We start from the raw sequence: 26,532 nt of genomic DNA on the forward strand, positions 1-26,532 counted from the left end.
ATGCAGTACAGGTTCTTGTGTTTAGAAGGAATATGTCTTGCCTGAGCTCAAAATAAAGAAGAATGAAAGCTGTTTTGGCTGTAATGTGGCATTCACTGGGGTGTGTATCTAGGATGCTTCTAAACTGTACTGGAACAAAGCAAGGGAGGGACAATGAAATTCAGCTAACATTCTATACAGCAACAGATGTGGCCCTATGAGGAGTTTATTCATGCTAGTTTTTCCCAGGGCCGGCTTTAGGCCTATTCCACCAAATCCCCTGAATCAGGCCCTGCACCCAGTGAGAATCCCTTCCCTGGCTAGAGGCACCTTTTTTTAATTTTTACTCACTTGGCAGCGTTCTGGGTCTTCAGTGGCACTTTGGCAGCGGGTCCTTTGCTTGATCTGGATCTTCGGTGGCACTTCGGTGGGTCCTTTAGTGCTGCCGAAGACCTGGAGCGAGTGAAGGACCTGCCACTGAAGACTCAGAGCACCACCCCGTGAGTACAAGCCCCAAGTGTGTGTGTGTGTGTGTGTGTGTGTGTGTGTGTGGTGTGTGTTGTTTAAAGTCATTCCTGCCAGGGTCCTGCCAAAACTGTTCAAATTGGGCCCCACAATTCCTAAAGCTGGCCCTGAGTCTTCCTCTCCACACTCATTCTGGCTAAAATCTAACTCCTTCCAGCAGATCTTCTTGTACACAGTTCAGGAGGAATCACTACAAATGTAGTATTCATTGGATCAGTCAGCAATAGGAATGTAAAATGCCAAGAGTGGGACTAGCTATAGGTAGCAGTGGCAGCTGAAAATGGGATGGAGAAATAGTGCCTTAGTGCTCCTACATTGGTGTGGTGAATTATGGGAGCTCAGATTACAAATGGGAAAGCTGTGCTGAAGGGGAAGAGTTTTTTCCTAGGAGAACTAGCACTAATCTAACTGCTTCCAGGAATCAAGAGACCTTAAACCTACAGGGTTTGTCCCTTATTATCTCCTAAAGGGAGGGTCAGGAAAAAACTAACCCAAGTCAAATGGGGATGAGGGAGGGAAGACAAGATTCCTTGCAGACTCTTGTAGCATTTACTTTAGCCGGTGTCTGCCATATAAAACCAGAGTTTGACAAGTCACTCAGTGTTTGAGAGGCCCTGTATCAGAGCTGGTTTGGGATAGCACAGCTAGTTATCTGTCAAGAAGGGATACCTCCCTTTTCTGACTTTTTTAGATGGAACACTCCAACAGCCTCCAGTTATCTGACCAGGATAGGTTTCCACCAGCCTATGTTGCCTGCTCAACTATATATTAAAAAGGTGTGTTCTAGTATAGGACCACCTCACCTATTGGGCACGTGTAGCAAAGTGAAGCAGCTTCTAGCTGTGGCCGTTACTCAGCTCCACTCCTACCCTAAAAGACACTGCAGGAAGGAGTGGGTGCTGGAACAATACCTCTAGCAGGCACAGCAATGGCTGAAAGTTGAAGCTAGACCACTTCAAACAGGAAATAAGGTATACACTTAATGGTGACAGTAACTAACCCTTCAACTTAACAAGGGTTGTGGTATGTTCTCCATTACTGACAATTTCTAAGAGGTACTGGCTCTCCATCTGAAAAAAGAGATGGAGCAGGAATTTAGGGAAATTCTTGGGCTTGTCTTCTACAGAAGATCAGAGTAGATGTTCACAATGGTTTCTTGTAGTCTTGGAATCTGACTCAGTGGAGTGGTGGGTTGAGACCTATTGCCTCCAAAGTAGTTCAAACTGTCATGCCCCGCCCCCCAAAGGAAACCTGACAGGCCTAGCAGCAAAGGGAGGTGCTGAGTCTCATCAAGAGAGAATTATTCTGGAACTCTCACAGCAGGATGGGGCTTTATCTTGTTTAAGTCCAGCACTGGCTGGGGATCATCTTCACTGAGAAACCCTCCCTCAAAGAAGGGAGAGACTCCTCTAACTGAAGCACAGGCTTGTGGTAGTAGGAACTACAGTTCCTGCCCTGGGGCAGTCTGTCTTCTGCTCCAGGAGGCCACCATCCTTAAATGCTCTCCTGGGTAGGATGAGACCTATTTCCACCCTCTTCTAAATGAACAACCTTTTTTTGGATAAAAGCTTGTTAATTCACAGTAACACATGTGAGGTCTCTCTTCTGCTGTGCACTGACAATGAGATCAGGAACAATTCCCTCTAGTTTCTGTAGGCAAGAGGGTGGGGTCACTTTCTTTCATGAAACAAAGCAAGAGTGTATGGGTTTTTTTTTTTTTTTTCCTCCAATGAGAACATTCTACAGGGCATAGCTGCAAGAGGCATCTTATTGCTTAGTATAACCCTGGGGAAGTTAATAGCTGCACTGATTGTCCTTGGGACCATGCTTTTGGCAGGCATGGAGTATTCCTAGTGTAATTGTTTCATTCTCAAACCTGGTTCATTACTGCTACTTTCTTGTTTCCCCATTCAGTGTGCAGTAGTGCAATTATTGCAATAAGTGGAAATAGTTTCTAGTGGTAGAAGTGAATCCACTTTTTTTTTTTGGTAGCCCCATGTACTAGGGGTATGGGGTGAAGTGAAGAACAGACATGGATTGGAGAAGCTGGAAGATAATGCATAAATGCCCATTTCACCTAAAATCACTATTGGATTAATTTAAGGAATAACCTTATTAACTGGGCTGTAAACCTTTACTGAATTATTCTAGCTTTCCATACTCACTTCACTATATATTGAATTATTTCTATCCTGTCCCTTACTGACTTTAAGAAATGGAAGACAGCATTCTATAAAAGTGTTTGATCTCTTGATAATATATGATTTATTGCTATTAACCTTTAGATCACACTTTGTGGCTGTTCTGGTTTCATTTACTTTGTTCAGTTAATATTCTGTATCTTCAAAAGAAATCTTCAAAGTAGAACTTCAATCAAATCACAGTTGTGCATGTTGTCTTCCTGGGTTAAATGTATACCCACCGCCAGCACAGTGCTGGCTGCAGTGGCAGAAGGTTGTTTAAACTGTTTCAAGAGGATGTGTGTGTACAATGAAAAATTCTTTTTGGGTCCATGATTATTTACAAACCTAGGGGTACACTTGACTTGATGCCACAGAAAGTTGTAGATGGTCAGCACCCTGGAATATCTGGCAATTTATGCATTTAAGTTCCCACTCCTGCAATGAGTCCTACATGGGTAAAAGGATTCACTGATGTAGAACACCATGGACATCTATGAGATTCTGTGTGGAGGCAGGGATCTGCCTGTACGGAGCTTGTTGCAAGATTGAGGCCAAAATATGGATTTAAGCACCCAAGTCTGAAAGTTGGGTCTCTTTTAACATTTCATGTATATTTTAAAATTTTCATTCCATTTCCCATAATACAAAGAAAATCAGCATTTTCCTTGAACTCCTCATTCTTCTTCCCTTCATGAAAATGGAAACTCACTTTTTGGGCAAAGACTAAAGATGGAGACTTTCAGCTCCAAAGCACAGATTTTCCCCCCTCCCCATGAGTTGTGATGAAGGCTCCAATCTGCAAAGACGTATGTATGTGCTTAACTTTACTACCAGGAGAACTTCTATTGCTTTCGCTGGGACTGCTCAGATTAGTGAAGTTTAATACGTGTTTGCTGCTTTGGGACCTTACAGAGAACAGAGTGCCAAACCTTGCCTAGCGTATATGCTAATATTAAACTGTATTTTTCTCTATGCTAAATTTATATATATCTTGTAGCTTTCTGACTTTTTAGTTCTTCAGATTACTCACTCATGAAAGCAGATACTTATTTTGGAACCGGTTAAATACAGCCAATATATGTAAATAATTCCCACTGGCTCCTGGCTAGTCTTCTATCCCCATACTGCACAGAATCAGTAAATCAACAGAAACTAAGGCACATTAAAAATGGATGGAACCAGGAAAACACTCTTGAAAGGTGTTTGCTCAAGTGATTGACACAGATTGGAGTAAATGCATGTTATTGCTTGTGTTCAGTTATGGGGATCTGAACTTTCAGATTTGGAAATATAAGGCCCCTTTCTCCCACACTGTCTTTGGGTGCTAGTGCCAGCAAACTCCTGATATCCCAGATAGGTGGTATCTATTAAAACTGTATATAAAGATTTCTGTCATGGCTATTAATATGGCACCTTCCCCCTGTCCCATACTTACCTTAAATACTCCTATGGGCCATTGCCAATGTAATATCTAACATCGCAGCCGTATCGGATGCCCCTCTCCTGTAAGTAGTAGGACAAGATTAAAGCCCCTTGCTAACTGTCTCCTCCACCATCATCCTAGTTACTAGAGAATGTAAGGAGTCATGCCAGTACTTCTCTGCTCTAGTTTTCTGGCATGCTAATATCCTAGCAGTAGACTATCCCTCTTGTCATCAGGTGTGGACCCTCCATGACCCCAGAGCATGAGTGTGTAAAAGGCATTACTGTAGAGAGAGCTAAATTAACAGAGAAGACCCTCCAGAGCGAAGTTTCACAGAACTAACACCCATACAGAGAACTGTATGGACGCCTAGGAAATACCACAAAAAACACCATGTGTGCTCCAAGGAACATGCCCCGAAGCTCTACATTTTAGTTACCTCAGTACAGACCACTGTGGGCAGACATATTTATTAGGCGACTTGTAATCATTACACATATAATGCATTAAAAACCACAAAAGACCAGAGAGCATTCTGCTTGATATGGTCCTTCTCTCCTCAGCAGTATCATTGTAACAAGTTAGCTATACACCAGAGTCCTTTTTTCTGCAATGGAAATACTGTCACAGCCCCACCTACAGTGCTGAGTAGCATTGATGAAGAAGTATATTTCCATTGGGTGGCAGTAGCTGCCCGTCACACTCCCACCTTGTTGGGGATGGTATTAGCACCAGCTGCGCTAGGGTGGAGGCATCTACATTTATTCTGGGGATGGGTTCTTCATTCAGTAGTGTTAGAACAGGCTCTAAGTTAGTATTTTATACCTATATTTTTTTTAGGCAGAGATATGGACTTCCAGGTGTGTCAGAACTTTCCCTCTGAGAGTGAGGCTGCTGTTAATCACATAATGAACCTAGAGCTATATGCTGGCTATATCTACTTGTCAGTGGTAAGGCCTTATTTGTTCTAGTATTGTAAAATAGAGAGTGCAATGTATTTTAGACATGTGACAAAAAGAAAATTCTTGTAAAGATGTTTGGTTGAGGATAACAAGTTTTGCTAGGGCTAGTACTCTCTGATTAGTAGCTCTTAATGGTGTAAGTATGTAAGTGAATACAGGTGCGCTCTCTTTAGTAAGGCCATGGAGGTTGTTGGGTTAGATCTTTTAGGATACAAAACAAACTTAGCTCATCTTCAATAGCTATTTAAAGACACTAGGCTGTTGAGGAGAACTACACTGACTAAAAAACTCCTCTGCTAACAGCTTGTATCAAAGCCATACATCAACAAACAGCATTACAGTAACTTGTACATCCAGGTCCCTTAATAGAAAGACCAGTACTATTAACTGCATATGGGAGAATTCCTTACATGATAGAACTCTGGGAAATCCATGATTAACTCCAGGGAAGTGGAAGTTCTGAGGCTCTGATATCATAAACTCAGGGTTTATCTAATCACACAACCCCAAGGCACATGTTAGAGTTGGGGGAGAAATGAGGGTTGTGTAGGCAGCTGAGTTTTTCCACCCACCTGTTTACTTTACATGGTCTATAATCTATTAAATACAAGTCTGAATTGTATTGTTTAACTGAGTTCTGTAGAGTTTGTTCCTGAAAACTAGGCCCAAAGTTATTGGGTGAAGGGATATTTCCTGAGAAAGGAAATCAAATAGTGGGGTGCTGAGGAAATTACAGTGCAGAATGAATCCAATTGCACTATGTGCCCTGGTGAACGATTTCTCCATCATATGCATAATACACATGTTTTTACAAATGAAATGAGTGTTCCTTGAGTTGGTGCCTTTTTTGCAAAAATATACTGGATTGTGCTTTCTCCAATAGGTCCGTTAGCTCCATTTTCTGGTGTTCTTAGAAAATTGGTCATGGATGTTTTTGTAGCTACCATCAGAAAATCCAAAAAGAGAGTGTACTGATGAAGAACTCGTCTGTAATATCAAGAACTACAAACAGCCATGTAACCCATGGGTGAGTGTTTGTTATAGGTCTGCCTCAGTGTCCCTTTCATGGAGGAAATGAGTCTGTTACAACCTCACTGAGAAAGCTTTGGCTTTAAAGCTCAGGCTGTAGTAGCTCAATTTTCAAGTTCTGGAGGTTCTCCAATTCAGTCCCCAGTGTGTGACCCAAGATGGCCACAGTGGTTACTACACTTCTACTTAAGCTCCTGATATTTACAAATGCATTAGCATGTCACATTCTTCTTATCATAGAATATCAGGGACCATCTAGCCCAACCCCCTGCTCAAAGCAGGACCAATCCCCAAATTGTCCACTCAAGGATTGAACTCTCAACTCTGGGTTTAACAGGCCAATGCTCAAACCACGGAGTTATCCCTCCTCCCACCCCCCTTATTCCCACTTCAGTTTGATTTTTTTTCCCTATCCTTCTATGTCTTGACTATTGTTACTTTCTGTGTTCTGAAGATGCTCCTGTCAGGTACATCAGATTCTTATGAGTGTTTCAGCAGTTTCTGATTGATTCTGCCACTTCCTCTGGTTTCTGCTGCTTTCCTTTGTCCCTGCCACAGATTTCACCTCACTACTCTCTGATATCCCTGCTATCACTGCTCTGTGTTTTGTGACAGACATCAGGTGATCTGAATGTACAGAAACTAGAGGTGGATCTGAACCAAAACCCCACATCCAAAAATACCTGACTGCTGAGAATGTTCAGATCTGGGTCTGGACATTGCAGCTGGCTCCACTCTAGAATGAGTCAATCCAAAATTCCAGATCTAGACCCCTGAACTGAGTGGTTCAGGGGAAGCAGGACTTCAGAGCTTTCCATATAACAGGCAGATTACCAAACAGCTTTATTGGTAGGTAAGTAGCCTTGACACCATTCAAAAGATAGCATTGGAAACAATAAGACATGCCATTACAGGCATAATTCCCTCAAACTTCCCATTCTAGCTCTTCTTCCTTGGGAAATTGGGTATAATTACTAACCCACTTTCTTTGCACGAAAACCAGAGATCTTCCTGTAGTGACTATGCTGTTCTAAGAAAGTATCAATAAACCTCTAAAGTTACAGGACAACAGGTGCTCTGTATTACTGAATCATCTGCTCAGTTGCGGCAATTCTGTTACAAACCATCCCCAGAATGCTGACTGGTTCCTGGATGAGGGGAGACATTTCAATTGGTTGGAGAGCCCATGACAAGCACACTCATCCTGCTCTGGAGAGTATTAATGCCAGATGTGGAATGTAACCCAGACTCTGGCTTCAGTGGTGTTTAAATTGTTAGTTTATACTGAAATTTATATCCAGCTATGAGTAGTAGTGTAATGGAGTCCCAGTTGTGTCAAAACTTTCATCGTGAATGTATGGCTGCTATCAATCGGATGGTGAACTTGGAACTGTATGCTAGCTATGTATATCTCTCTATGGTGAGTATGCCTAATGGTTTAAAACAGAAGCACTTCTGAAAGCTCTTTTCCTGAGCAATGCTCTGAACTGTAGCTGTTTGGGGCAAAACTTAGAAGCTGCTTTATTTATTTATTTTAAGTACTGAGGTGGGAAAAGACTTGTTCAATCTCTCTGCTAAATCTGGATTATTTCTCATAGTACTTTTTTTTTAAAATTTGGTGGCTAGTTTGTACAGCTTTCAAAGCCCTAAATCGTGGTTTCCACAGATTGATAAATCTTGTCAAAAGTCTTTTGTGATATTCGGTCTATTTCTGTGCATCATTCCTAGTTATCCTCCAAGACACAAGCCTAAATGTCTTGTCATACTTGATGTCTATACTTGTCAAATATCAATAGGGCAGACAGACATGGTAAGTCCTTCTTGGTTGACTCTAAAGCAAACTATAGACATACAGTCCTTCTGATCTTTCTAATTTAATTAATGTAGTCCCCCAATATACTTATTGCTTTACGCTCCACTTAGGCCAGTTTTCCTATAACTTCTGAAAAATATGTAGCCTAAAAACTGAGCACTTCTTTCTAACATGGGGAGCTTATAGATATAGAGAGGGGAAATGCTATCCAGTTACAAGTATAATTTAGGTTTGAACTGTATATTGTTACTATCTAGCAGCATGCAGTTTCCAGGCAGCACACCTGTTTGAAAATGAGAATTTTATTCTTTTGAGGAGAAATTGATATTTCAACATTTGTTTTTATCTTGAATCAGGATGGAATTGTAAAATTTTTGTAGAACGAAAAGCCTCAATTAGGAAACACTACAATATTTTGCCTGGATGCTCAAAATGTTTTGTTTCAGGGTGGTTTGACAGCGACCTGCATCTGCCTGAGCTGCCTTGGTGCCTCATGGGTGTTGTAGTCAGGGCCGCTTTACAGCTTTTGCTGCCCCAAGCAGCATGCCGAATTGCCGCCACAGACAGCGGGGGCAGTCATTGCGCTGTTAGGGTGGCAGACACGTTTCCGCGGTGGTGGCAATTCAGTGGCAGCTTCTGTCTTCAGCAGGAAGACAGAAGCTGTGCTGCTGCGCACAGCTGAACATAGAAGCTGCTGCCGAATTGCCACCACCATGGAAACATGTGTGCTGCCCTAACAGCACACAGACTGCCCCTGCTGTCTGCGGAGGCAATTTGGCATGCTGCTTGGGGGGGAAAAATCACTCGGACTGCTGCCCCAAGCACCTGCTTGGAATGCCGGTGCCTGGAGTCGGCCCTGGTTGTAGTCCACCCTGGGAGCCTGGAATAGAGAACTGCATCTCTCATGTTACACTGTAGCTATTCTGTGCTTCCAAGCAGGTGGTTAGACTGAGTGTGGAGGAGGAAGCAGGGAAAAGAGAGCTCTAAATCTGAGGTAGCTCTAGAGCAGAGTCAGTAGTGGGGAAGCATCTGTAACTGTAATTCCCATTGTATTAATCACCTAAGAATATATGCCTCTACTGCACTTTAATGTTTCAGTTCCTTTTAAAATTGCGTGGCTGTGTTCATTGTGGATAACTCGGTGAAGGTATCTGCTCACTGAGCAGTTCAGTGTGTCCTTGTATGGAGATGGGGGACAATGTGTAATTAGGCTGTGGGATGCATTACCACAGATGTTGTCAAGGCCAAGAATATTTTTAATATTCAAAGAGGGATTGGATAGTTACATGGGTAACAAGAATATCTAGAGTTAGAACAGTTAATACAGAAGTATTGGACAGGATGAAAACCTCTTCTTAGTTTTAGAATGAGACATCCATGAGGGGGCAGATTGCATCACCTGTGCCTAATGTGTGGGTCCTGGACCTTCCTTTGAAGTAACTGATGCTAGCTACTGGATGGGTCACAGATTTTATAGAGTCGGGCAATTCCTGCACTGGTGTTCAGACCATGTCTATTACGTACACACCTTATTACACATGGCATTAAACAGGTAGCTGTACACTCGTCTAATGACAGATGATAGAATATATAGTTCCTCTATAGCTCTAGTTGGCTCCATTGATCTCTTATGTCTCTTCTCAGTCCTATTATTTTGACCGTGATGACGTGGCCCTGAGGCACATGGCCCAGTTCCAGAGGGAGCAGTCCCACAAGGAAAGGGAACGTGCAGAGAAGTTCCTGAAATACCAGAACAGACGAGGAGGACGTATTATCCTGCAGGACATAAAGGTGAGAAACCAATCCGGGTGCAAGAGAAGGATCTCTGGAAATAAGCATGCAAAACAGGAGTCTAAGTATTTGTTTTAGGTATGTTTTTTGGCTGTAATTGATGGACTCATACAGGAATATGACAGATGAGCTCAAGTAACAGCTCCCTAAATAGTTAGCTAGCTGACCTGTTTGTCTAGCTCTCTGACGAGGTATTGGCTTCAGAAGTAGATGTACAGTACTAGTGTCCTCGCTTGGAGGAGAGGGGTGGCTGGCATCAGCTAATCTTTGTGGTAAAGAGGTGGTGGTTTGAAGGAAGTATTTGGCTTAGAATACCAAGGTAAATGTTCTGCCAAGTTGATAGTCATACAGGTCTACCAGTGCAAGAAGCTGGCAGCAGATTTTAGCTCTAATTGGTGTTACCACAATCTGATACAGCATTGAGGCATATTGCTTGAAATAGGAATAACTAAGAAAACAAGTTAAACAAAAGCCCAGTGAAAGCTTCAGTGAGGGGAATGAACTCCCTGTGACAGTGAGGCACACAGGTGATAGAAAGTGAAGCAGTGGGGCTTGGCCAAACAGAGGTATTGCATACTACAGAAGACACAGACTTCAGTAAGTGAAGCTAGAAGTCCATTTGTTAAAGGGCACATAACTTTCTGTTTGGGCTTGTACAGAAGCCAGAGCGGGATGAGTGGGGGAATAGCCAGGAGGCCCTGGAATGTGCCCTGCAGCTGGAGAAGACTCTGAACGAGGCCCTGCTGGACATGCACAAGCTGGCTACAGAGCAGAATGACCCCCATGTGAGTATGAGTGGGAGTTGAGACTGAAGCGGAGATGTATATGGGAACATAAACTACCTTTTCTGGGCAGGGAGTGGGAGATTTCTAATATGACCACAGTGGCTGTTGGCCTATTTAGAATCTTTCAAACTAGAAGACATTTATCTGTTTGAGATTCCCTGACTAGCAGTTCCACCATGTAATGATAATCTCACAAAATGAAGGGCATTTTAACTGCAAGTGCTCAGTGACACATTGACACAATACCTCTCCTTATGTAGCTGGCCATGAACAAGCTGCTTGGCACTCAACCCTGCACTGAAAAACAGGCCCAGGTCCTCAATGGAGCTATGCTGATTTGACAAGTGATGTCAAAAGTGACCTCTACTAAATGAGGATCTGGTCCACAATTGGAGCAAGACAGGAATCTTCTGTCAATGATGTTTGATGGAAAATGTGGTTTCTACAAAACTGAAAAGTTTCCATTGGAGAAACATCTTTCTACCAATATCTTTCAGATTTCTGTTGGGAGTGTGTGTGAGGAAATCTGAACAATTTAACTTTTGGGTCATTGTAACACAATCTCTCATCCTGAACTGCCATAGAGCTTCATGGGGCTGCAGGTGACTCCTATCCCCCTTCTTATCTGTTGGCAGGGTGCTCTGTCCATGCTACAACTCACATGGTACACCCATTTTCTCTCTGGCTGAATCAAAGTGGTGTGTCATTCATGGAATGTCTGATTGGGTTCTCAGGCTTATGGAGGAGAATGGGGGCATGTGGCACCAGAACACCAACTCCCATGAAACACCACAGCAGCTCAGGCAGACAGGTTCCATGTCAAACTTAGCCAAAATGTGATGCTGCATGTTTCTGAATTGGGGGTATGGGTTTGGAATTTTGTCCTGATTAGGAAACTCTAATTTTTTTTTTTTTTTTGAGGTTTCCATCTAGAGCTAAATCATAGAAATGTAGGGCTGGAAGGGACCTCTAAAGGTCATTTAGTCTAGCTCTTTCTGCAGAGGTAGGACCAAGTAAACCTAGACCATCTCTGACAAATGTTTGTGCAACTTGTTCTTAAAACCTCTAATGGTGGGGATTGTACAGCCTCACTGGAAGCCTTTCCCGAGGCTTAACTATCCTTACAGTTAGAAAACTCTTCCTAATACCGAACCTAAATCTCCCTTGCTGCATATTAAGCCTGTTTCTACTTGTCCTGTGTTCAGTAGGCATGGATGACAATTGATCACCATCCTCTTTATAAGTGCCCTTAACATATTTGAAGACTGTTATGGATCCCTGCTCACTCCCTCTTTTTCTAAAGACTACACATGCTCAGTTTCTAAAGCTTGCTTCATAGGTCAAGTATTCTAAACCTCTTATCATATTTGTTGTTCTCCGTTGGACTCTCTCCAGTGTAGCCATATCTTTCTTTAAGTGTGGCACTCAGAACTGGACACAGTACTGCAGCTTGGGCCTAGTAAAGAGAGCAACTATCTCTTGCGTCTCTCACTCAACACTTCTGTTAATATGCCCCAGAATATTAGCTTTTTCCACAATTGTATCACATTGTTGACTCATTCAGTTTGTCATGCACTATAACTCCTAGTTCCTTTTCAGCAGCACAGTACAACTGCCTAGCCAGCTACTCCCCATTTTGTATTTGTGCATTTGATTTTTTTTTGTGGTGTTCTGCCATTAATATTGTTTCTTTCAGAAACATAGAGCTCTTCTGATTTTTCCTTTTTTCTTTTTCTTCCTCATATTTTATTCCCTTGGAATCTTGCCTAGCAGTTAAGTTGGGATGAAATGTGGAAGTAACAAAACTTTTTATAGGACTGAAATTCCAATTTTTCATCCTCTCTACACAATCACTTAAACATCAAGTGACAGTACAGCAGAACAGGTGATATCTGTTCTTCCTTCTCTCTCTCTCTCTCTCTAGCTATGTGACTTTCTGAAGTCCGACTACCTGGAGGAGCAGGTGAAGGCTATCAAGCAGCTGGGAGACCATCTCACCAACCTGAAGCGCCTGGAAGTGCCCCAGAATGGCATGGGAGAGTACCTGTTCGACAAGCACACCCTGCAGGAGAGCAGGTGAATTTCACTCTGAGATACTGCCTAGCTTGATGATACCTCTGTGCACAGAGAAGATGAATTGACTGAACGCTAAATATTGTGAATAAAAATTGACTTTCAGTTGTAACTTGATTTTTTTTGGCCTTACTGTGTGCTGTAATGAACTGGCTTACATGTATAGTTTTGCTGTACGTACAGGCAATAGAACTCAAAATACCATTAGTGCTCTAACTACTGCACATTAATAACATGCATATGCTTCTTGACTATACCCACTTCAGCAGGAATCTGAAACGTAACACTCAATCATAGTTGAAGGCTCAATCATTTCCTGTCTTATCCCTCAACTGCTACCCTAAACAGATTCAGAAACTACTGCACGTACAAATGAGCTTATTTTCTTTATAGTCACTTAATAACCAACCTATCTCTATCTTCCACTCAAGTCTACCATATGGTTGGCTCTCCAGGCAGTATTTCTACACCAGTGAGATTCTCTCTCCCCCATCCCCACATCACTGCAGATAGTGTATGGAAAATCTCTTATCTCTAAGATTCTTACTAGGCAGAATGATGCCACATAGTAGTATCCCTTGGAAGTAGTCTAGTGTCTCTCAAATAGAGCTTTCCAGGACTGTTCTGCCACCTGACTTCTATAAGCAGCAGTTTGCAATGGGCAGAGACACTATTTTGTCAGAAGCTACCTGGAAAGCTGTAGTTGAAGGGAGGGAGAAACCTTTCCTAAGCACAGTGGTATCCCTCCTGTTTACAGGGCTCTGGCATTGGATTTATGAGAACCGAGGTACCATGCCAGGCTGAATGTGTTCAAAGATCATCTCTGCAGTGTTCTCAGCATTGAGTTCTCATGTCTAAAAAGGCACCATATAGGTGGTGAGAAATAGTAACTGTGTTTAAGGCATCAGTATGAAAGACTAGCGATCTTGGCTTGTAGTAGCTACCTTTGCGCTGGCCACTGTTGACATGGGGTAAATGCCATGGCTTCCTTGTCTTTTATTTCCTTAGAAAGAAGACAGCTAAACTCACTGATATAGATACTAACAAGAAACCTTTACAAAATTTCTATTTTCTATTGTGTAACGCTTCATAAGGGTTTAGTGCCACTTAAGGGGGGCCCTGATCCAATGCTGGTAATAAGATGTTGCTAGTTTTTGTTCCTTTCCCTTACCTTCTCCATCACTGTCCTTCACAGGAGAGGCTAGTTAGGACAGTTTGGGCTTCCCAGGAATCTTTGCTCCAGCAGAAGAGTTGCAGGTGATAAATAATGGGTTGGCAGAAATTTGGTTGCCCTAGTGTATTTGGATGTTGTTTTGCAACATTGTGATCCTGATCCCTTTGATTTAGCTTTGCTCATATTAAAAATGTGGAATGCAGATTTTCAAGCTGGTTGAATATTGGCTGAGATGGACTGTTAGTGTTATAGGCTATTAAGGAAATTCAATAATTGATTTACCCACTTCCACTGTGCATCAGCTCACCAAGGGAAGTGGGGAGAATTCCTTTCATTTTTACCCTCTGGTGTGATTGTGGAAGGAACCAGGATCAGGCTTTTCCCCCTCTGTGCTAAAACCTGTGTTGGTTTTTTTAGGAGTGAAAGGAAGAGAAGAAAAATCAGTGTGACAACTCAGAGGGACAATGGCCCCTGTCCCTGTGTTTCTTAAAATTCATTCACTCCCACACAGACCTCCTGCACTGACAGAGGCCAGGTGCCAACAGTGCATGACATTTTGAAGGTGCACCCATAAAATGTTTTGAATAAAACAGGTAGCAAGGCATTGCCTTTCACTGGAGAAAAAGAATGTGAGAAATCATTGCATGTGGGTCATGGGACTTGTGCCTGTTTTTAAAAACACCCTCATATATTTCATCTTCTGGCCCCAGCATGACATTTAATAATGGAAGACACACTGTAATTATCCGCTGCCTCCTTCACGTACAATAGGATGCGCCATGTTTGGTTTTACCCTTGCCACGAATGCTACTTGCTGTTCCTGTGACCACCGCTGCCAATATTCCTAGGCCTGTGCTGCTGTTTATTGCCATCAAGTCCTTTCCTTTCCCATTAGGCCTCTGGAGTTTCTAGTTTTCCCTGTTCTCCATGTTCTATTTTTGTTTTATTTCTGGTGGTGCTCACAATGTGCTAGGTTCTGTACAAATATAACAAAAAGCACAGTCCTTGCTCCAAAGAGTTAATACTGAACTGTGTCCCTTCTGCTCTTGGCTTTTTCCAGTCTCATCTATGTCAAACTTCAGGTCCTTTCCAGGGATCTGACGAGTGGGGATTTATAGATGCATAGATCCAGAATGGACTACTGTGATCAGTGAGCTTGACCTCCTGTATAACATAGGCCATGGGACTTTCTCAGAATAAGTTCCAGAGCACATCTTTTAGAAAACCATCCAATCTCAATTTTAAAAACTGTCAGTGAGGGAAATTGTTCCAGTGGTTAATTACTCACTGTTAAAAATGTACACCTTATTTCCAGTCTGAATTTGTCTAGTTTCAACTTCCAGCCACTGGATCATGTCAGACCTTTCACTACTAGAAATGTCTATGCCTTTCTCTGGTACTTATAAACTGTAATCAAATCACCCTTTTAACTTCTCTTTGTAAAGCTAAATAGATTGAGCTCTTTAAGTCGATCACTATAAGGCAGGCTTTTAATAAGTCATGTGGCTCTTCTCTGAACCCTTCCCAATTTTTCCAACATCCCTCTTGATTTATGGACACCAGAACTTGACAAAGTATTCCAGCACCAGTGCCAAATACAGAGGTAAAACAACCTCTCTGCTCCTTCCTGAGACTCCCCTGTTTATGCCTCCAAGGATCAAATTAGCACGTCTGGCCACAGCATCATACTGGGAGTTCAATTATCTGCTATGACCCCAAAATCTTTTTCAGAGTCGCTGCTTCCCATGATAGAATCTCCCATCCTGTAAGTATGGCCTACATTCTTTGTTTCCAGATGTATTTTAACAGGGCTAAATGCAAATGTATACATCTTGTTTTCTTGCATCCAGTTTACCAAGAAATCTCGATCATTCTTTATTAGTGACCTGTGCTCTTCATTATTCACCATTCCCACAATTTCTGTATCATCTACAAACTTTATCTGTGATGTTTTCTTCCAGGTCTTTCCTCAAAATGTCAAAAGCATAGGATCAAAACGGTTGCCTGTGGGACTCCACTAGAAACGTTCCTGCTCACTGGTGATTCCCCATTTCAAATGTTCTTGATAGAACAGTAGGTGTGTTAAGCAACATTTCAGAAAACTAAAGGGCCCTTGCCTCCCTTTGGAGAGGGCATAGGAAAGAGGGACACTACCGAGAGCATTTTATCTAATTTAATCATCACAGGGTCTCAATGTATTCCCCCAAACATCCTATTACCATTCCTTCCCTTGCTCACAAAGCCTTGTGAGGAATTAGATTAATCTGCTGAACTTTGCTCATTTGTCACCCCTGTCTGTGTGGCCTACACCACTGATGTTAAATGTGGTGATAGGCCATGTCATGTTACCTGTGGAAACTGAGAAACAGCCTAACCCACAGTCCTTACTGATTTCTTTAGTAAGGAAGGATGTTTCCATAGGCCATCAATAGCAGTGAATCACATCCACACCTGGTTTTGAACACCATTAAAACCTGCTGTGGAAGCAGAGACTTTGTGGTGTTGGTGAGTTGTGGGATTTTGTATAAGAGTGTTTGAATGGAAGTTTATCTTAAGATTTAGTTTACTGCTAAAATTTCTATTTTATGAAAGAATGGAGTCCCAGAACTTCCCTGCTGAGTGTGAGGCTGGTGGTAAATCTGGAACAGTATGACAGTGGTGTCTATTTGTCTATGCTGAGAGTTTATTTTTCTTTCAGAGCAAAGGAAGGAGATAGAAGTGTTCTTGAGAGACATATGAAGCCATTTCTTTAAAACTTACTAAGTAATACATCATTTAAAATATAGAACTTATCAGTTTTTACATTGAATAGTAGAACCACTTGACACCCTGCTAAATGCCTCATCTTCTCCTTGAAAGCTCTCTTGCAGTCAGTTCCAAATGGGTTGGGTAGGGGTTAAAAGAACAGCTTACTGGAATGCTTTGAGCTTTATGTTCATAGAACCTCTTTCCAAAGCTGACTTCAGTTATTGGGATTCATGTTAAAATGCAGCCTTCTCCCTGACTCCCTTTAACCATTTAAATATTTCAGTTAAAAGGGTTGCTCTAGTAATATTTTGGATTGGTATGGTAACTAACTATGCTGAGTATGCAAAGCTGTGTGGGAATTTCTGACTCCTAAATAACTAATTAGGGTTATCTCAGTTTCTATAGAACACAATAATTTGGCTATGGGGGGAGTTAACAAACTCTATCAATGCAAAGAATATGCTGCTTAATACTTTGCTTCCCAAGGAGAGCTATGAAGTATACCTGCTGGGTCTAGAAGATTGTCAAATTCAGGCACTTAAAAGGTCTTCTGAGGTTGCTATGAACATGAACCTCACAAAGAAGTATGATGGGTTAGGTTGTGTGGATGTAATTGGGAATAACTTTCTTTAGAGTTAACTTCCCCTTTGTGTATTACCCATGGAAAATTTTCCTTCTATCTGACATCACATGACAAAGGTCTTTGTTAATATCTTCTACATCTCCCCAGTCTCTCTACTTTGACCGTGATACTGTTGCCCTGAGGCATGTGCTCCAGGTCTTGAAGGAGCAGTCCCATGAGGAAAGGGAGTATGCAGAGAAGTTCCTGATGTATCAGAACAAATGAGGGGGGCGTATTGTTCTTCAGGACATCCAGGTGGGAGAGAATTTCTGTATCCAAGAATGGAACTGCTTGTCTGAACTCTCCAGGGAAAGGGGCTAAGTAATAGGGGAATAGCGCAGAACATGGTATGCTGGCCTTGCCAAAAAAAGTCATCTCCACATAATCGGCCATAGGCCTCTCAGTGATGGAAGAGGCCTCAGTTAGCAGAAGAAGAAAAGATAACATAACATAGGACATTTGTTTTTTGAAAGGCTAGGGCTGGAACTGCAGCAGCTGGTGTAGTGCTGGACATTATTCAGTGACTAGAGCTTCAAATGATTAATACTGGACAGCGTACATGAGCTATGACAGACCTTGAGGGGCCAGGAGAAACTTTTCTCTTTTGCTATTTCCTTGCACCTAACTGCTTTATCTTCCCCATCATGAGGAAAGAAAACTCAAATAAATGCAGCTTCCAAGGAATGAAAACTTGTGCTTTGTAAATGAAAATGCTGTTTCTGAGAAGCAAGGCTAGAGTATCTTGCTGCAGGGTGTGAATCTATTCTCTGGCACAGAAGCCAGAGTGGGATGAGCGGAGGAACAGCCTGGAGGCCCTGCAGCTGGAGAAGACTCTGAACCAGGCCCTGGCTACTGAGAAGAATGATCCCTGTGTGAGCGAACTGTGACTAAGAAGAGGAGAACAGCTGCCTTTCCCTACAGTGGTTGAGACAGGACAACTGAGGTAGATTTGGGAAGCAGCATAGGCCATAGGGGATCTATGTAGGGCAGCCCTTCCAAAAGGCAAGTGTTAGAACATATTTCCCAAGTCTCTTTTCTCAAGGTGTGGTGGAAGGGTGAATATTTCTATTATAAAGATGATGGAGAGGAAGAGTCCAGTCTGTTGTCATATAGGTATATGACTACACCATAGGCCATGCCCTGTGCTGCAGCTCCTTTAGGAAACTGGACAGTTTCTCATGCACTGATGGGACACCTTCCAAAATTCATACAGCCCCTATTGCTAGGGACATGATCCAGACTGGCTTCTTTGCAGACAGTAAGAAAGCTCTAACGACAGACTTGTTTGTCTCTCGAACTTGAGGTCCCCTCACAAGATAATGCCATTTAATGAGTACCTGCAATGGCTAAAAATCTGTGCTTCTAACTCCTGTTTGTAATCCTCCTGCAGCTTTGTGACTTCCTGGAGTGTATATCTGGAGGAGCAGGTGAAGGGCACCAAGCAGCTAGGAGACCACCTCACCAACCTGAAGCGCCTGGGAGTGCCCCAGAATGACATGGGAGAGTACCTGTTTGACAAGCTCATCCTGGGGGAGAGCAGCTGAACTTCATGGTGTAGAACCAGTCCACTGTACTGGCTCACCAGTGCATAGTTGTATTGCCTTATTTGCAATGTATGAGAATAAAATATGGTGCTCAGTTGTGGCTCATCTGACTTTGCTTACAGGGTGCTCTAATTAAACTCATCAGTGTTTGACAGAAATGACTGTATGTCACATTATGTATGGATGGCTGTTGGCCATGCCTGGTTTGCTACAAGCCCACACTTTCTTGGTCACAGCTGAAGACTTGTTAACACTAGCAGCTTAATATCAAATCATACTGAAGGGATCCTATGTGCATAAATGGCAGCTGCATCCCACAATAGGCATGTGTGCCATTTAACATGTAGTTTGAGGCCATTATTGCCCCACAAAAAGGGATAAGGACTATCTCTATTGCTGCCATATCAATGTACCCCTGTCCTTTATAGGTATAAGCCTGGTGCTCTACAGTCAATACCTTTGACTGATAAGCCCCTCTGAGGCTGACTACTAATCATGGTCCATCACTAGCTAGTTGGGATAGTGGGGTAGGATAACTGGATACTGCGGGTGGGTGTGTGTGTGTGTGTGTGTGTGTGTGTGTGTGAGATAAAGGAAAGGCAGAACACTCTCTCTTCTCCTGAGGAGCTGCACGCCGAATGAGTTGGGTAGAGGCTCAAGACAAGAGGGAATAATACAAGAACACTGCCATCCATCATCTGATGTCAGGCTGTAAGTGTGTGAGTAGTGGACCAAGCTTCCTAGTAGCTGAGAAATTGTGCCATCACTGTGACTAGGTTTAGAAACCCCCTGGTTGTGGGAGCACATGGGCCCAAGATAGTTTTTTTACTTGAGGCTAGACCCACTCACTGTTGCATATACTTGATACGCAGCCTGAGCCAGGAAATCTCTGTGCATGTGGGTGGTCTCTGAGATCTCTCCCCTTTAGACCATCCTTTCATTGGATACTCTATATGTATATTTGCTCTGGCTGGTACCTACTCACCTGCTTCAGGTTAGTATTGTAAATACATGTCAGGCGGCAAAGGTGCAATCTTGCTCCTTTGTTCTGTGGCAAGATCACAACTACAGAACTCTTGGACAGGGTAAAAGAGAGAAACTATTACTTTGGGGGGAATAGAGGGGGCGGGGGACTCAAACACTCAGGGCATCTGTCCTTCAAAGCAGGGGAAGGAGCAAGAAAAAACAAACAAAAAACCCCCTAGTTTCCATTGTTAGGGCTTTTTTCCTTGGCTTAGGGTGATAGGTGCCTTTGGAATAGCCTCTTTCTACTCAAAGAGAGCTGTGTTTTGAAGAAGATGTTACACTACCTTTGTTGAGAAGTTAGAGAAGGTGCAATTGAAGATTTAAAGAAGGTGACAGCTTGAAACCTGTTTGCCCTCAAATATCCTGCACGGAGTAACAGCACCGTAGAGCTACATGGACGCATGAGGCTTTCGATTAACACATGGTTATTGAAAGATAGGCTCTGTGTAGCCTCCTATTCTAGCATTGTGATAATGGGAAGAGTAACAGGGTCAGTGTTGCTCTTTGCCTTTTCTGCCGCCCCCCTCCCCCCAGTGTGAGATCTGGTACCAGCACCAGTGTTCAAGGTCACTGATTTTCTACAACTCATTACTCAGTGTCAAGGTACATTTTGTGACTCCCAGTCTCTCTGGAGTTGTTTAGAAAGGGAATCCTGCTTAAGTCTATGTTTAATTTGGAGGAACAGATTTCCAAGACAGCTTAATATGTGAGAGATTCTATGTAAATAGAGTATTGCCCTTACAGACTATTCAGAAACTCCGTTCTTTGACTCCCACATCCCTCCGCTGCATGCATTATCCAAAGGGTCATCTGTCACTTTCTTCTCTGATGTGGCTCTGGTATGCAGCAGGATCCATTCCAGATGCTAAGAGCTGCTTCCTAGGAATGAATGGAAAGGAAGACCTATCAGTATATGCTTCATTTTGTTTTCAGATTTTTGTGGTTAAGAAATATGGATGGCAGAGGGAGGGATTTCCCAGTGGCCCTGAACTTGTGACTGTTTGGGGGAAAACTGGATCCTGCAGTCAGGGACAGTGGAAACAGTTTCATGGGGGGGGGTCCTGAAAGCCATTAAACCAAACTGTAAACCCTGTATATAATGGAATCCACATAAAGCCAGAGGGTGCGGTATCACCCCTAATCCCAGCACCTTTGCCTGTAGCTGGGTTTCTGAGTATTCAGTCACTTCTTGCTATGCTCTGTCAGACAGACTTTCTGCATTGACATTAGCCAGGAGGAACAGACCTCTGCAAAACAAGTGGGGGTACGTCTAGACTACGCGCCATATCGGCGTGTTAAAATCGATTGCTCTGGGATCGATATATCATGTCTAATCTAGACGGGATATATCGATCCCTGAGCGTGCTTATATCGATTCCGGAACTCCACCAACCCCAACGGAGTTCCGGAATCGACATGGCGAGCTGCGGACATCGATCCCACGCGGTGAAGACGGGTGAGTAAATCGATTTTAGATATTTGACTTCAGCTACATTATTCACATAGCTGAAATTGCGTATCTAAAATCGATTTTATCCCGTAGTGTAGACCAGCCCTAAGATGCAGGATATTCTGTTTTTGCATTGCCACAACAAGAGTTAGATGGCTTTTCTTGTTGGAATCATTGCCATTTTCACATAAGCAGGCTGCTCCAATCCATATCCCTGGGGCTTCCATTGTGTCCCTCCAATTCCCTTAGGTCTCCACTGCTCTGCTTGAGTTCTCCTCTCCCGGTTGTACTTCTGCTGTTGTTTTTTCCTTTGTAGTTCTCATAATGAGCGGGGTGCTGCACAAATATGAGAGAAGGCACAATCCTCTTTTATACTCCATTGGGATGCTCCAGCTTTTGCAAATTCCTACCACAGTCTTTCCTGTGAGAAACTCCAGCCTACTAAAGACAGATCTGAACAGAGAGGGGATTTCAGAGTCCTCCATAGAACAGAACAGGGAGTTGCATTAAGCAACATTTCAGATACCTGAGAGGCTTTGGTGTTCCTTGGGAAATGTCACGAGAAATGAGAAGCCATGTACAGGCCAAGGAACATGTATCTAATCTCATGTGTATCTATTCTGTATGGGCATTTATATAGCCTCTATTATCATGGTGACTCAGCACCTATACAAACATTCCTCCAGACACCCCCTAACACCTCTGTCCTTTCCTTCCTCACAGGGTGTTATTGGATTTATTTGCTGAGCTTGTCACTCTGTGTCAGGCTGCCATATACCAAAGGGGTGGTCATGGTAACACGTCAAGTCATATTACTGAGTCATCCCTTCATCTGTGGGAAGTCAGGAACAGCCTCACCCCTGGTGCTCATTGGTTCCTTGATGTGAATGAGATTTCCATTGGACAGCAACAGCTGCCAATCACACCCACCTGTGACTCAGAAGGGCATTAATAGCAACTGTGAGGGCCTAGGCTGTGGTCTTGTTTTGGCAGTAGTTGTCTGCATCTTGATTCTAGAGTTAATTTACTGTTAAATCTCACAAAGAGAGGAATGGAGTCCCAGGTGTGTCAGAATTTCCATGCTGAGTGTGAGGCTGCTGTGAACCTCATGGTCAACCTGGAGCTGTATGCTAGCTATGTCTATCTGTCCCTGGTGAGTGTTTCTCTCTTCTTTAGTGTTTCTGTGTATCCAAGACTGGGTGTGAGTTTTGCATTAAGGGTATTCATGTTCTCATACTAAAATAAGTTTGAGGTTTCTCTTATCTGAGTTGAATCCCTTGAGTACCTTTTCCAAGTAGCTGTTCCTGAAGAAACTTTAGGACAAGATAAAAATTTCCCTTTGTAGAGGTCTGCAGATCAGCTATTAAACTAGTAACCTTAGAGATTGTGATTTTTCAAGATCAAGAAGGGTCATTATGTTCATCTTTGTTTCTTGAACCACTAATCCTTTCCCTTTATTAATTCAGTGGCTAGTGAAATATCTTCAGGCTGGACAACTGCTTGTTCCTAAGCCACAGTTAAGTAATGGTTCTCCTTTTATTTGTAACTTGCAAAGTTGGTCAGAAAATGATTCCATGGGGTGGGGAAGATCTGTCTATATAACAGCACAAACAACTCCCAGCCCTGTTAAGTGTATGGGGTGAAAACTAGCAACTAGATTCTTTTGTCTAATGGTATGGCTTTAATTTAGAGCTTTCTGTGGGAAGAAGAGTCTGTAAGCACCTGTGGGTTCTTACAACCTAGCACTGGTTGGCAAACTTTATACAGCTGGGATCTGGCAGAAAAAGGGATATGCTCTTCCAGTCTTTTTCTAAGTAGTTTTTCCTACTTGTAAATCCAGTAATCAATACTGCACCTGTATAGCCCTGAAACACTACATGTTGGTTGTTTGCCTTGAGAATGTTCTGCAGGAATGTGAGGCACTGGGCTATGTGAATGAAGTAAAAGGATTTAGGTTCTCTGTATGTTCTGGAGTATGGGAAGGCCTTTAAGAAGTCCTTTTTCTTTTCTGTGTCTGGCTTCACCTGAAGATGTATAGCTTGCTTCTTCCTGTTGTAGGTAAGCACAATGAAGATATGGGGAAGCATCTATTCCCTACAACTGAAGAGCTGCTGCCCAGAATAATGAAAGCCACATGAATAGTCTCTTCAGTGAGAAACTTCCTGTGGTATGTCATTCATTTCCTGTCCTCCTCCTCAGTCCTACTACTTTGACCGTGATGATGTGGCCCTGAAGCACATGGCCCAGTTCCTGAAGGAGCAGTCCCATGAGGAGTGGGAGCATGCAGAGAAGTTCCTGAAATACCAGAACAAACGAGGGGGACGCATTGTCCTGCAAGACATCAAGGTGAGAGTCAGTAATTATCCAAACAGGAGAGTAGAAAGAAGATTCTAGGACAGAAGCTCAGCATTTCTTGCTGTGTGAACCTGCATAGGCTGGTAAGCATCAATTTCTCCTCTGTAAAAGAGCCATAATCTACTACCTGATCAGGCCATTGTCCTGGTGCTCATTTGAAGAATAAGAAACTCTTACTTCCTGCTTCTTATCTAGCATGTATTAGGCTCTGTGGTTTTCAAATGGACACTACTGTAGCTTTTTTATTTCCCGATGGCTGAAGTGTCCTTTGTGTGTGAGGACTGCACAGCTAGTGACCCTCTGTTAATTCTCAAGTGTTTGTGGGTCAGAAAAAAATGCTGCTTTTCTAAGCAAAAGCATGAGAATAACATTGCTGAACCACAAGAGAGGCAGCAGAACAAGGAGCTAAGCAAATCAGGTAATTCTCCTAGATGAAGGAAGCAGGGATCCATTTCTAAAAGTGCAAATGTTTCCATTCTATTGCTGGTCTACAGAAACCAGAGCGGGATGAGTGGGGAAACAGCCTGGAGGCCCTGCAGTGTGCCCTGCAGCTGGAGAAAAGAGTGAACCAGGCCCTGCTGGACCTGCACAAGCTGGCTACTGAGAAGAATGACCCCCATGTGAGTGACTCCATAGTGAAGGGGAAAATGGCAATTGCTGTTTCCTTTCCTTCAGAGACAAGTAGGGGAGGTTCAGAATTTGAATGTTGTGATTCATTTTGAGGAGAAACTACAGGGTGTGGTGGGTGGAGGTGAAGATGAAACATGCCATAAATCAAGAACTGGAGAGAACCCTTCCTGGACTGCCCTTCACCTCTGCTTATGTTTTGCCTCTCCCTACTCTTAGGTCTTGGATTAAGGTGACTGTATATGTCCTGATCTTCCTTGAGCTCTAATCTTAAATGGGATTGGGATTGTGTTTTGCCTTGCTTGAGGTTAATACAATGACTCTCTGCATGTTCCTTGTTCCTACCTCCTACAATTCCTTATTGGACACCTCATCTAGGCTTAAGGTCAGTGGTGCTATTGCTCTGGACAAACACTGTACGAGAGGCAGTATTATCCCTGAAAATGGAGGTCCCACCTTGGGGAATATGCCGTGAGATGCCTGCAGCTGTGAAGTGTGACAAACTACTGAGCTACAAAAATCTGTAACCAGCACAGTCCTCCTGACCCTCTGCTTCTCTTGCAGCTGTGTGACTTTCTGGAGTCTGACTACCTGGAGGAGCAGGTGAAGGCCATCAAGCAGCTGGGAGACCATGTCACCAACCTGAAGCGCCTGGGAGTGCCCCAGAATGGCATGGGAGAGTACCTGTTTGACAAGCTCACCCTGGAGGAGAGCAGTTGAACTCAACTCTAGGGATATTGCTGATTTGGTGGCTCATCTGTATGCAAAGGAAATGAGAATTGAGCTAAATACTGTGAATAAAACATGACTTTCAGTTGTAACATGACACAGCTGTTTCTTAGTGTGTTAAAGTGGCTTCAATGAGTGTCACTAATTACACTACACACACACACACACACACACACTAACAGCAGCTACACATCCAGTGAGTACCCTAGCAATTACTGTAGATAAAAAAACATGCTTCTTGCCTATGCCCACTATAGTATACACCTGGAAGGTAACACACTCCAACGCAGCTGGTCATTCCCATCCTTTGCTGTCTTAACCCATGAGTGCTGGCTAAACAGGATGCAGAAACTACTGCACCTGCAAATAAGTGTATCTTAAGTGACTTTAAGAGCTACACTGGATCTCTGCTACCACCCAAGAGGGTTATACTGTTGACTCTTCAGTTAGTATTCCTGCATCAATGAGGTACTCACAAGTATTGCTGCAGGTACTAAGTGGAAAATTTTTTGTTCTAGGATTCTGCTTGGGCAGAATGTCAGGTAACATAACCTATTCCTGCAAGCAGCTAGAAAGTATTCAGCTAGCGCTGCCCATGTACTGTCTCACAAGAGGTCTGACATGCTCTATGCAACAGTTTTGTTTTTAAAAAAACAAAACAACCCTTTCTTAGTCTAAAGCATAGATGGATTCTGCACATGAGCAGGGCTCTGGTGTTTAGCTTTTTGAGAGCTGCAGTTAGAGCTTCCTGGCAGAGGAGCTCAAGTACACAGCAAGGATCAATATTTTCAGATGTTCCCTCTTCCTTGCAACCTAGAACCAGGCACCATATTGCTGGGCAAAGGAGAGTGTAAAGGGACAGCCCACTGCCTGCTTAGCTTTCTTGCTGTTTGTAATGCTTAGAGTTGAGCTTAGCTTGTAATATTAGCTCATGCTGGACACTATAGCTGTAAACCAAATGCCATAGGCTCCCCTCTGCTGTACGGAACAGCATTCAACACTTTTCTCCACTTACTAATAAGAAACCTTCCCCCCCCCCCCACCCCATAGGCCAGCTCACAGGAAGGCTTAATACTTAGATGCTGAAGAATGGGCTCTAATCAGATGTTGGCTTGAGAGAGGGGATAAACAGAAGAATGGCAGGGATGAGCTGTTGCCAGTTTTGTTCTGTTTCTACAGCTGCACCTGAACTACAGCTGACAATGAGCAGCCTGGAGTTCTGCATCTACAATGTGTTAGGGTGACTTTGTGCAACACTGACTGTGAGCCTGCTCAAGGTAGCTCTGCAAATAAACATTGTCCATAATAAGCAGCTTTTCAAACTGGCTGAATGTAACAGAGACTATTTGATATTACAACTACTCAGAAAATTCATGGTTTGATTTTCCCACTTCTAGTGGGCATAGGAATGCAAAGGGGTCTCCTCTCATTTTTACCTTCTGACGGGGGGGGGGTGGGTGAGTGGAACCATGATCAGATTCTTCCCCCTGCTTACTAAGATCCATTTTTTAGAAGTGAAAGGCAGAGAATCAAAATCAGTAAGACAACTGAGAGAGGCAGTAGCCCCTGCCACTAGCTCTCTTTAAATGTAGTCATTTGCAGATAGACCTGATATATTGCCAGCAGACAGATGCTGGCATAAGGGGTGTGTGTTGTGGACAGGAGCGGTGCAAAGGTTTCTGGCACCCTAGGCA

At 43.1% G+C, this 26,532-nt stretch overlaps 2 protein-coding genes and 1 pseudogene across 2 annotated transcripts; all 3 read left to right on the forward strand.

Moving 5' to 3' along the window:
- The first annotated feature begins 7,419 nt into the window (after positions 1-7,419).
- On the forward strand, positions 7,420-12,570 carry LOC116820826 (ferritin heavy chain A-like). Its single transcript, XM_032773523.2, has 4 exons — positions 7,420-7,521; positions 9,559-9,705; positions 10,365-10,490; positions 12,415-12,570. The coding sequence occupies exons 1-4, from the start codon at positions 7,420-7,422 to the stop codon at positions 12,568-12,570; spliced, it is 531 nt and encodes a 176-aa protein (XP_032629414.2).
- A 3,748-nt stretch (positions 12,571-16,318) lies between these two features.
- On the forward strand, positions 16,319-18,651 carry LOC116820833 (ferritin heavy chain B-like; annotated as a pseudogene).
- Positions 18,652-22,178: 3,527 nt separating this feature from the next.
- LOC116820832 (ferritin heavy chain A-like) lies at positions 22,179-24,829 on the forward strand. The gene is made up of 4 exons (XM_032773530.1): positions 22,179-22,280; positions 23,327-23,473; positions 23,977-24,102; positions 24,674-24,829. Exons 1-4 carry the CDS (start codon positions 22,179-22,181, stop codon positions 24,827-24,829), a joined length of 531 nt encoding a protein of 176 aa, XP_032629421.1.
- The last annotated feature ends 1,703 nt before the right edge of the window (positions 24,830-26,532 follow it).

Source organism: Chelonoidis abingdonii, chromosome 19 (genome assembly GCF_003597395.2).
Source record: "Chelonoidis abingdonii isolate Lonesome George chromosome 19, CheloAbing_2.0, whole genome shotgun sequence".
Lineage (NCBI taxonomy): Eukaryota > Metazoa > Chordata > Testudines > Testudinidae > Chelonoidis > Chelonoidis abingdonii.

Bases quoted from the DNA above. Each gene is read 5' to 3' on its own strand.
- LOC116820826 (XM_032773523.2), top strand. From the start codon at position 7,420: ATGGAGTCCCAGTTGTGTCAAAACTTTCATCGTGAATGTATGGCTGCT. The intron at 9,706-10,364 runs GTGAGAAACCAA...GGGCTTGTACAG, and splicing joins TTATCCTGCAGGACATAAAG to AAGCCAGAGCGGGATGAGTG. The intron at 10,491-12,414 runs GTGAGTATGAGT...CTCTCTCTCTAG, and splicing joins CAGAGCAGAATGACCCCCAT to CTATGTGACTTTCTGAAGTC.
- LOC116820832 (XM_032773530.1), top strand. From the start codon at position 22,179: ATGGAGTCCCAGGTGTGTCAGAATTTCCATGCTGAGTGTGAGGCTGCT. The intron at 22,281-23,326 runs GTGAGTGTTTCT...CCTCCTCCTCAG, and splicing joins GCTATGTCTATCTGTCCCTG to TCCTACTACTTTGACCGTGA. The intron at 23,474-23,976 runs GTGAGAGTCAGT...GCTGGTCTACAG, and splicing joins TTGTCCTGCAAGACATCAAG to AAACCAGAGCGGGATGAGTG.